The 12,819-nt window shown below is 27.3% G+C and overlaps 1 protein-coding gene across 1 annotated transcript; it reads left to right on the top strand.

Annotated features, from left to right (window-relative positions):
- The first annotated feature begins 4,073 nt into the window (after positions 1 to 4,073).
- Positions 4,074 to 7,650, top strand: Ykt6 (YKT6 v-SNARE homolog). Its single transcript, XM_015510697.2, has 5 exons — positions 4,074 to 4,419; positions 4,560 to 4,757; positions 4,819 to 4,919; positions 5,772 to 5,942; positions 6,491 to 7,650. The coding sequence occupies exons 2-5, from the start codon at positions 4,568 to 4,570 to the stop codon at positions 6,623 to 6,625; spliced, it is 597 nt and encodes a 198-aa protein (XP_015366183.1). The 5' UTR covers positions 4,074 to 4,419; positions 4,560 to 4,567; the 3' UTR covers positions 6,626 to 7,650.
- The last annotated feature ends 5,169 nt before the right edge of the window (positions 7,651 to 12,819 follow it).

Here is a 12,819-nt window from a genome sequence, read left to right as displayed (position 1 = left end):
TTATGATTATGTATTATTAATATCAGCGTCACTATAACGATTAATCGAACAATTAGATATCATCATCACCATCATATACAATTGCGGGCGATACAAGGACGTACACGTACCCAAGAGGGAAGAGGTTCAGATTGGTGTCATTGATTCAAAGAATTTAAAATTCTTAACCACTTATACTACTGATTGTACAACATGGTTAATTTTAATATTAAGATTATGGTGTTAATGGTGTTATACTTATTTCTTTTACCAATTAAGGAGTTTATGAATCAAAAGATTTATTATTTTGACATATTTATTTTTTACATGCTACAAAAAATTTGGACCCCCCACATTTGAAAAATTCCTGGGTACGTGCGTACCTTTTTATGCATACGATTACGCGTAATGTATTATTTTTACTTTCATGCAACGTTGACAAAAAAAGTTTTCCCGGCTGTCCAAATTAAAGCATGTTATTTTCAGATAGAATAATTATAGTGTTACCTGCAGGTAAGTTGAATCAAATAAATACGATGTGTGGATGGTATAATATATTGAATATGGTTGTTCATTTCCACCTATTTTATCGATGTTATAAAATACCATGGCCCCCATGGTACCTTCGTATCACCACATAATAGTGCAGCTCTAATTAAGGATTTTCCAAAATTCTCATTTTAAACTTAAAAAAGATGGGTCTTGTACAAGAACTTCAAGTTTCACGATTGTCGACAGAAATCGAATTTTTTTTGCTTCTAAGTTGTTTCCAATCGTTACAGGTCAAACTAGTAAAAGTAGGAAATAAGTAGAAATTAGTATTGTTTGTAATATACATACGATGGCTTCTGGTTATATAAAATAAATTGTTACAATTAGTTTTGTGAATTTGTGATTACCTACTCATTAGCAGTGGTGAATTCGGGTGAGTGGTACTGGCCACCGGGGCACATGCCCCTCCGATCAATTTTTTTTGTAACTACGAATGTCATATAAGTGAAGAATTCAGTTAATAAGAATAATACCTACTACCAACTGTTAATTATTATAAAATTATACAATTATATGTATCAAAATATCGAAAATCTTCCTTGCTGATTACTGATTAGTGATTATGATTGGATATATTTTTAACCTGCGTTAATGATATTTGGTTACTATATTTTTTATTCGCGCATTAATTTGGGTACTTTTCGGTTATCGTACCCCAGCGGTTGGCCGGCCGACTGCGGCGGCGGTCGGGATACCTATACCGATTCCGTTCTCGTACCCTATTATATTTATCTCAATGTTTCCATCATAAAATTATTTTTTATTTACAATAATTTTTTTGGTATTCATATTGTATTGGTAATAATACTTTATTATAATTTTTTTTGTATTGATGTTTTATTATACTTTATTGGTATTCATATTTTATTATAATTTCTTTGTACTCATATAATTTCATATTATATTATTTTATTAAAATAAATTATGTTTTTGGCAATTATTTATTTATTCGTATGACAAAAAAACTTGACAATATTGAGATAAATATAATGGGGTACGAGAACGGAATCGGTATAGGTATCCCGGCCGCCTCAGCAGTCTGCCGGCCGACCTAACGATAACCGAAAAGTACCTTAATTTGTTATGTTAAAATGTATTAAAAAATTGAGTAAGTTCAATTTAAATAAAATCCAATGAATATCGCTTCAATGTCTATATCCAACGCCCGTGATGTCAACGGTGTAGGGAAAGGGGAAAGTATCACAGATTTCAGAGGTAGATCCATGTACCATGCCTGAGTATGAAAAATAGATTTAAAGTGAGATATCGTACGGAAGTAGTGGACGAAGTTGATAGTTTCAAGTACTTAGGATCCGTTTTACAAAAGAATGATGGTTTTTACGAAGATATTATGCATAGGATTAAGTGTGGATGTATGAAGTGGAGAGAAGCATCAGATATTTTATGCGATAGAAGAATCCAAATCAGGTTAAAAGGTAAAATTTAAGACAGTAATAAGGCCAGCAATGATGTATGGATCGGAATGTTGGGCTATAGATAAAACAATGGAGCAGAAAATGAGTGTTATTGCGGTGATGAGAATGTTAAGGTGGATGAGTGAAGTGAAGAGAGAGGGTAGAATAAGAAATGAGTATATAAGAGGTAGGATAGGAGTAGCTCCAATAGTTGACAAATTGCGTGAGAGTAGGTTGAGATGGCTAGGACATATTTTAAGAAGAGAAAAAACTGAGGCAGTTTCAGTGACAAAGAACATGAGTGTGGATGGAAAATGAGGAAGAGGAAGATCAAAAAAGAGATAGTTTGAAATTATAGAGTGCGATATGAGAATGACTGGTGTTTGTGAGGAAGATACTAAGGATCGTAGTAAGTGGAAATTGAGGACTAGGGTTACGTACCCCTAATAGTTGGATGAGAAGGCGAAAGAAAAGAAGAAGAAGAAGTTCACAGATATTGCTCAATTAGTGGTAGCAATAAGTAGCTTACAAAGTTCTAGCCCTATAAGTTTATTTATAAACATAACAAGAAATCATTTAAAAGATTATCATCATCAAGTTTAAATTAATTAGACAGCAATAAATAATTAACATGGGAAAAAGGTCAAATAATAAAACTAATTTGTTAATTTGACAAAAAACTAAAGACTTAAGAAATAAAAAAGTTTAAATTTTTAAGCATTTTACATTTATTATCTGTGAGAAATTGTGTATTCAAAATTATAACATATTAAGATTGATCTACTAGCGGGAACATACTAGTCACAGACTTTTATACTACACTAGATAAGTAACTTCGGGCATAAGTTGAAGCCGGGTTCCGCCATATTCTTGATTGGAAAATAGTATGCTATATCATAGATATTTTTATGGTAAATATTAATCAATGTTGTATTTGTACTTTATTATGTCTAGACCAATTGTTTGTGATAAAAAAAAATTATTTTTTATTGATCACTTTTTGTCGTTATTATTTTATTTCACCTTTAAAAAAATATAGAATCCCATATTTTAATCCATATACATTTTGTGTATGCCAACCAATATTTTGCCTACCGACAACATCTTATCAGCTTCACCCATAACTATGTAAATTATATAAGAGTTAGTTATCTAGGTTGTGTAGGCACCAATGCACCATCACAGACTTCTATATAAACTAGATAAGTATAACTCCAGACATTAGTTGAAGCCGGGTTCCGCCATTTTCTTGGTTGGCAAATAGTATGAAATATTATATATGTATTTATGGTAAAAATTAATTAATGTTGTATTGTATTTTATTATTTCTAGACTTGTTGTTTGTAACAAAACAAAATTATTTTATATAGGCCATTTTGTCATTATTGTTATATTTCACCTATAAAAAAATTTATAATTTTATTTTATTTCTTATACATTTTGTGTATGCCAACCAATGTTTTGCCAACCAGCAAAATGGCGGTCGTCTCCGTGCGGGCTTCACTGACAACAATGTAAATATTATAAGAGTACCTTATCTAGATAGTATAGAAGTCTGTGTGCACCATAGTCTTATGAGTACCTATTACTATTTTAGAGTGTTACTCTATGACTTCAACCAATTACACAGACGCTGTATCACAGTTAGAAATCTAGTTTATTCTATATATCTATGGGTATACCTAAATCGAGTATCGACCATCAATATATAAGCATTGATAAAAGGGGCCTCAATTGCCTCTTCTCAGGGAACGCGGCCTCAAATATATTTAATATAGCCGTAGCTCGTTGCCTATCCATTTCCTTATTACCTATGGAGATACTAGTTCTTCCGGAGCATGATAATTATTGTAATAAAAAAAACGTTTATATGGTAAGTATGGAGAACCTAGCAATCTATATAGTCTATACACAAAAATACAAAATATATGAAATATTCTGTGGTATATATCTGTGCTGCCACGATTCCTAAAAGTTACAGTAAGTTGGTTATAGGAATTCGACGGTCGCATTGGTTGGATGCACTGCAAATAATACCCCTCCCCTCTCATGAATTAACTGTTGATAGTCAATTATTATTATTGTGTCCTTGTTATCATGTGAAATAACTCAAAATTTCCAAATATCATATTATCCTGCAGCTGCTGCATTCCTGCCAAATAGCCAAATATTATAATAGTTAAATAGTGATATTAGTGATATTAGTGATATTAATGATATTAGTGAATAGTACATTCACTTATTTAAATATTTTCATTTCTTCCAGCCTAAATTCTCCAGGTTTCGTTTATTCGTTGTCATCAAAAGTTATACACTTTGAAATGTCTGAAATATTGTCTTATTAAAAAAATTCGATGTTATTACCTTTTCAATATTATCTAGTTTTGGTATTATTAACACTACAATAATAAATCAAATAATATTTAAACTGCATTCTACAATTTTCGATTTGAATTAATTTTAAACAAAACAGGTAAGTGCTATTCTTTCAAGCAATATATTAATGTTGGTAAATATTAATTTTACTTTTTTCTTAATCCACAATAACTCATAATACATTTAACTTTTTCATATATTAGAAAACATTTTAATCGTATGACTTTTTTCTAACAGACTCCAATATGGTAAAATTATTTGCTATAAGTGTGTTGTACAAAGGACCTAATGATTCAACGCTATTGAAATCTGCATTTGAACTGCAGTCATTTGGTTACTTTCAACGTAAAAGTGTGCAAGAATTCATGGGATTTGTAACTAAAACCATAGTGGAACGTACAATAAGTGCTGCTCGGCAATCTGTAAAGGAAAAAGGTTTGAATTTGTTAATCCTATCAACAAAATTATATAGATTATCAGTATTAATTCATTTCAGAATATATGTGTCATGTTTATGTACGGGCGGATAATTTGGCTGGCGTTCTAATATCCGACGATGAATATCCTCATCGAGTTGCGCATACGCTTCTAACAAAGGTAAACTCATGACAAAATAAATAGGTATTGTGATGACTTGGTGATATTCAGTTGTAATATTTGGAAAATAGTGAGAGTTCTCAATAGTTTTTCATTGATGGTTGATATGCTATGACAGTAGTTCTCAACCGGGGTGACATGGACCTAGCTTAGGGGTGACGCAGAATTTTAACAAGAAAAGAAAAAAAATTTAACAAATTAATTTTTCCGAAAACAGTCATATAATTTCTTATAATAAATATATTATACACCTATACCACCACTGTCATGTACATAACATACCTCAAAGTTCGTATCTTTATAATAGTTTGTATTATTTATATTTAATCTTTTGGTCCGATAAACACGTGTACCTAGTAATAAATATACAGCTAAGATTGTTTATTATTTTGATGTTAGTGTGACACAGTGTTTGATTCTAGTGGCTAAAGGTGACATGAATCAAAAAAGGTTGAGAACTACTGTGCTATGATGTTACATAATATATTAGAGTATAAGCTGATAAAAGACGTAGAAATCTTTCAACCATTTTATGCACGTAATTGAACAAAATTTATTTTTATGTGATCAAAATCTTTCTCTTTATATTATTTATAAATAAGTAAATAATTTATTAATAAATAAATTTAGCTTTGTTGAGGTATTGAGTAATTATATATTATTTTGGAGCTATAATAATTTGAAGTTTCTAAATTAATTAGTTTTTACTTAAATTCACTTCATCTAAAATTAACACTAGTTGTACAGTAGGTTCTGATTGTACTGTAAGATGAAAATATATCACTATATGCCTAGTTGTCTGTATTTAATTTATTACCTTACTGATTATATGTTTTTTTTTTTTAAATGTAGGTTTTAGATGAGTTTTCTGCAAAAGTTCCATCTCATAGTTGGCCTAAACTTAATGAAACTCAGGTTACATTCAATGAACTAAATGCAATGTTAGCCAAGTATCAAAATCCTAAAGAAGCTGATGCTATGACAAAAATTCAACAAGATTTAGATGATACAAAAATCATTTTGGTAATATTTTATTTTTAATGCATACTATTTAATATTTTCATTAATTTTGAGTATATAAAAAAAATAGAATTTAATTGTTTAATTGATCATTTTTTATCATCTCAAATACCTATTATTTGAGCTATTATTGAAAACAACAAATTAGAAAAATTCAATATTTTTATATACCTATTTTCTAATGCTAAATAACAACTTCTTTCTAAGTATTAAACATAAAAATGTATTGTATCTTTGCTTCAGTAGTACAAACTAAAACTGTATAGAAAAAATATTTCTTCTTACTTTTAAATTCTAGTCATTATTTTGCACTTTACACAATCCTTAATAATCTGTGAGTTGTGACATTCCTAATATACTATTATTATTTTTTGCTTCCACTATATATTTTTCACCATACAGGTCTTATCTTCTAAATTGGTTATTTGATATTTTTTTAAAGAACTTTATTTTATCAATTTGTTGAGACTAATTATAAAATATTGTACCTAACAAAATCAAAATAATAAACATTTTGATGTCTTATAGTAATTACTGAAACTATGTTTTAGCATAACACTATTGAAGCCGTATTGGAACGTGGAGAAAAACTTGATGACCTGGTTGCTAAATCTGAAGGCCTAAGTATGCAATCCAAAGCATTTTACAAAACTGCCAAGAAAACCAACGCATGTTGTCGAATGTAATGGATTTAATTGTTACCTCCAGTATGACACAACTGGTTTTAAGTAAAAAAAATTTTTTATTCAGTTGGTCAACAAAACTGTGACTACTTATAAGGATATAAAAAAACAATATTAAGGCTTTTTTATTATTACATTCCGATCCTTTCCCGATTTATATTTGATATAATGATCGGAGAAAAAGCGTATTCATTACTTTTTATCCATATTTGGGGACATGATCAATATTTTATAATAAAATGGATATAAATTAATCTGATATTATTTCTTGAAATAACAATTTTTTTTTATTATTCTATTTTATATAGTAGCAGATCCTGCTTCATTAATCTGATTCAATTAGCTTAGCTATAAACAATCAAACCATATATTTTCTTTAATAGAGATAAAAATATACTAAGGTATTAATTAAATATACTGATAATCTTTAGTTTTCTTCTATAAATTACATTTATAATCATATTTCTGTATCTGCTTTTCCAACTTGTAAAATAAAATGTATAGGAAATGATTTAAGTTGTAAATTATATTACTATTATCCATGACATTCTTTGGTAAATTATTATCTTGTTACATATAAATTTATACTTCGATAGCTTTATACATTTTCTTTTGATTGAATATTATTGCTGCTAGAGCTTATATTACTTCTAGAACTGTAAGATATTGTGCTATAAGGAAAAACAAATATTGAAACAACACTGAATTAAACTATTAAGTTCAGTTAATTTTTTCTGATGTCCATCTAAAAATGAGTAATAAGATAAGAATAATTTGAAAATTGAACTTGATTTTATTTTTTCAATATTCATTATGCAATTCTTAAGATTTTACCAGTTTCTACCATTTATAATTGAAGAATTTACATGTACATTTAGTGTAGTATCAAGAAACTGTTAAGCTGTAATTTTTTTTGTTTATAATGTTTTATTGTTAAAAAAAAAACAATTATTTAACTAATTTGTAGTTAACAAATTATTTGATTTTTTAAATTATTAGAATTATATTTATTAATGTATTTTGCTTAATATTTTTGAGTTTTAATCTTTCAATCCATACAGCAATTATATTATTATATAATGTTCATTATGACAATGATGTACTGATGTATACAGGTGGGTGATTCCTAGGCCATGGCCCACAGTGTAATTTAAGGTTCGATTAAAATTTCAAACGTAATGAATCAGTCATAGTCCCCAAATATTTAATGGCTAAAAGTGATGATAATTTTTATATACACCATTGAAATAATATGATGTATATGTTTGGATATTAAATATTGTGATATTTTATGTCAGTTAATTTTTAACAAAACAGTTTTTTTTTTTTAAATAGAACGGTTTTGTTCCTTTTATAGAATATTTTCTAATATGCCCAAATTACACCTCAATGTAGGTTTAAAAAAAAAAAAAATATTTTTTTGAATTGTAATTATGAACCTATTCAATTTCTTTATTTGATATAAATCTTTTGTAAAATAGTTTGTTATGTATGAAGTTAGTAGTTATTATAATTAATATTATGTAATGTATCAATCATAGTCTTTTATTGTTATATTTTGTGGCTTATTCAAGTATTTTTAATATAATATTAAAATATTAGCACTTTGTTAGACTTAAACATTGGCTTTGGTCTTACATGTTACTAGTTTTATACTTTTTAGATTAATTTCTATCTCTTTATTTTTATATTAATTTCGTCAAATTATGGACGTTTTCTTTATTTATTTGTAAGCAAATATTTAAATCATTAGAGTTGATGGATATTAAAATATTTTGATCTATTTTAACATGTAAGTGATAAATACTTATAAATACTTATATTATCATAATTTAATAGAACTATGGTTATTTTGATCATATAATTGATAGTAAAAATTATTTTAATCATGAAAAAATAGATTTTTAAATGATTACATAATGCATCAGTCATCAATATTTCTGTTCCCAAATGTATTAATCTGGTTGAATTATGAAACCAATAGGTTTAGTCATTGAATTACAAAAAATAAAATAAATATAAACATACCTACTAAAAAAATATTTTAATTTTGTTGCTTGGTACTTCTAATTTCTATATTTAAAAGTTATATATATATATATATATATATACACCATAACATATTTCATGATAAACCTAGACTAGGAATAATATTGTCAATATAAATTTTACATATAATTATTTGAAATCAAATAAATCAAATAGGTATTGTTAAATTTTTTATACCAGTTAAAATGATTAGGTTTTTATAACCTTAAATTTAATAAAAATCATACTTCTTAGTTAAATTACTAAGGCTTACTTTTGGTTCATATATTTTGTTATGAACATTTATCTAGTAGGTACATAAAAATAGAGATTTAGTTATTTGATCTTCCTTTATAGACTCAAAAACTACCTACTGGACTGTTTTCAATAAAAGTTATATCAATAAATTTCTTTTGATTCGGAGGTGGTTTGAAGCTTAGTTTTTCAACCCATTAGGATTACATGGACACATGGTCACGCATGATTTTTGTTTAAACTCATGAAAATCGAATATTTTTTAAATTTATTTATATGGTTTTTATATTGGATACAGTTAGTGGAATAGTTGTTATTACGGTTTGGATTTCGATGTACTTAACTGTGTTTTCTTATCCACTCGATGCTTATTTTATAACATAATATTATCTACGTTTCTTGTAATTAGGGATGAAGTTTTAATTCTGCATTTTTTTTTCATTTATTACGAGTATTTTTGGAGTTTTTGAGCCTTAAATTAGAAATTTTATTTTAAGATTTTTATTTAATTTTAACAAACTAGAAGTAGGTTTTCGTATAGTCGTATTATATTATCCAATATATATAGTGTATAACGAATAGTGAATGTTAACCCTAGATAACGAGTAACGCCTGACAGTCTAATCATCTGTCATTCTGTTATACCAATAAAATCAGTGTCCGACGATAATTATATGTCAATATCGTTCAAGACGACTTATATTGTCGTTTACAAGTGTGCATATATTTTCCATATTTTTTTACTCTATTATTTTACTTGGTTAATTGATGAAAAATACCAAAATTAAAATGTTCTACAGCGAGTGGAAATAATTATTTTCCAGATTAAAGAAGTCCAAAATGAACAGTTCTGTTTCTAAAACTATTTTACGATTGCTCAAAAATTTATATCATCATTTATTCCCAAGGGTGAAACCAGAGGGAAGCGCTGAAGAAAGTTTTGCCCCACGTTCACAAAAAAAATATTTTATAATTTTTCAATTATTATTAAAAGTCAGCATCGTAAAAATGTTTTTAATTTAAGTGCTCTTTTTCGTTCTGAATACGCCCTTGACCTACTAGTTGTATACAGACGTTCATCAACGCCTAAGACAAATACACATTTTGATAGGCTTTAAGTGGCAAAAATATAGAGATAATATTAAATATATAATATATAATATAATAAAATATAATAATATAATATATTGAAATAGTCAAGCAGCGATGAAATCTTTTCGATTGACTGTGAGCTAATAAAATGTAAAACAATGCAAAAAACATTTTCAAATAAAATAACTAATGTTGGAATTTTACTCTTGTCTTCTACAAACTTTCTGTGCTTTGAGTACTTGTGCGTATCAAATACCTACCTACCATTATTGTAATTGAGTGTTAAAACACTTAAAACGCATACGACAAGTAAGCAAAATAAATTATTATTATTTTTATTTTTAATAATATTTTAATAAACAAGGACGGATCCAGAATCTGTATACGAGAGGGGGCCCTTAAATTAAAAACATTTTTGCGATGCTGATTTTTAATAATTCATGAATAATTAAATTAATTTTTTATAAATGGGGCGGGGTCACTTGCTCACAGTGTTCCTTTTGGATCCACTCTTGTAGTAGGTATAAGTACATCCAAATAATGCTATTTGGCTTATATGTTACTATTGAGAATGATGTTTATTTAATCAAAGATCCGACTTCATTTGAAAATCTGAAAACGATCGACGGAGTAGAATGTCTGACGTACAAAGCTTGTCTATAGGTACGTACTTGAAAATGACCATCATTGATGGAAATCTCGGTCAAAAGTTAGCTGTGACATTACGAACATTATTCGCTATTATGTTGTCTTTATGTTTGCCATCCAATCCTAAGGATCTGTGAAAAAAATTCAGTGACTTCTTGAGTGAAGTAATTTTGTACCGTATTCGTTAGTGTAATTCATTGTTAGCAACGATAATACATTTATATTAATATATTATACAATATTACAATGTTCAGAAAACATTTAAAAATCATTAAAATCATCTTCAATAATTGTCATTGGTGTTTATTTGTCTAATGTTTATGTTTAATGTTTATATATAATCACAATGTTAGAACAATTATGCTTAATTATGATATGATATGAGATGTGAGCCATGTGACACATGCGCAGTTGCAAATTTTTTTTTTGGCATAAACGCAGTTTAGTCCTCCCTCATCATTTTGAATTTTCTATCTCAATTTAGGTATACCTGACTCAATGCGATCGAGCGATGATGCAATCTATTTTTTTATGATTTTATTTTTTTATCTTTCACATCATATTTTATTATATTATAATATCAATAAATATTAATGTTAACTGTATGAACATCAACCAGGGTAAACGATATCCTATAATTGACCTAATTCCTAATAACTATCATTTTAATATTTTAATAGCGTATTTTTATTGAATGATGTAATTTATTGTTTGTATTAAACCTAATGAAGTATAAATGTAGTAATATTTAATATACAATTTAAAACTGTCTACAAGGTTGTTAATATTGTCATAAATATCTCATGATTCATATAATACATTAGATAATTTTTTTTGATAAATTATATAAACCAATTATATTACTATAGTATAGTTACCTATATAATATTAAAATACTTATACTTCATACTATATTCATAGATCATAGTGTTCATACATATTCAATATTACCCACCCACCCTAGTAATAAGTAGTAAAGGACAATTGCCCAAAATATCTATTTCGCCATGCCACTGTATGCAGGTATATAGCATTTAACGTATATATATTTCAGAATCATTTTTGGTATGTTATTGCTGGATTGAATTTTAATCTACCTACACATTTTATAGTTTATGTCATAAACGATAATCGTTGATAAAATTATGTATCCGTTATTTTACATTCCAGCTATTATTATTATGAAGATTTTCATACATAATTTATAATGTAAGTTTAGATGAAATTAGATATTTAAAATTTTAAACGAAAATAAGAATAAAGATTTTAGTTATTTTTTTGTAATTTAAAAATATCATTCGTTGAGAAATCATCGTATACAAAAAACGATTCTGAGCGAAGACTATTTGTATGTCAGTCTTTAATATTTCTAAGTAAGAAATTGTGTATAATATGTATCTATTATAAATTTTACTATAAAACAATAGTGTAAATAACGTATATTATACATTTTTAAATATTTAAAAGGCATTTAAGCAATCAAATCATTATGAAACTATACAATATTGTGTGGCGTGTGCTTTACTACTTATTTTAATGTTTTATATAGGTCAAATTATTAATTTTAAGACTAATATAACAATCATAATAAAAACTGATTCAATGCGTTCAGATTATGACCTGAGAATACACGAGACCCATGTATCGTGCGTCCGACTGTTACTCGTGGTTTTTAAATTTAATTCTAACTCTTACGAGTTACGACCAGTTTGGAATCTCAAATAATATATGTTTGCACAATTTATTGCTAATTGGTACTAAAAAACAAAAAAAAACTATGCATATGTATATTGTATATGTGTGATTTTAAACGACAGATTAAATGAATAAATTAACGATAAAATGAGTTATTTTAAACGATAGAGTAACAAGTGAATACATTAATGATAGAATGAGACAATGAGTAATTTATCCAATGCGGTAACCCAACTAATAACATCTGAATTAGCCGAGTATCAGACGATATTAAAAGACGATTGGGGTTGATTAATACAATTAAATATAAATAATCTTTCTATCGTTTCTGTTTTTCTTCAGATTGTTCTGTTTATCGAGGGTTACTTCTTGGGATGTGTTTTTTTCATACATACAACTATAGAAGATGGGCTGAGAAAAATCATTAATTAGCCATGTGCAAATAACCTATTTCTCGATTTAGATAAAAGTATAAAACC

Source organism: Diuraphis noxia, unplaced genomic scaffold (assembly GCF_037042655.1).
Source record: "Diuraphis noxia isolate RWA-SAM2 unplaced genomic scaffold, SU_Dnox_SAM2 contig0004, whole genome shotgun sequence".
Classification (NCBI taxonomy): Eukaryota; Metazoa; Arthropoda; class Insecta; order Hemiptera; family Aphididae; genus Diuraphis; species Diuraphis noxia.
The sequence above is the reverse complement of the archived record's forward strand: the minus strand, read 5'-3'. Positions and strand labels throughout refer to the sequence as shown.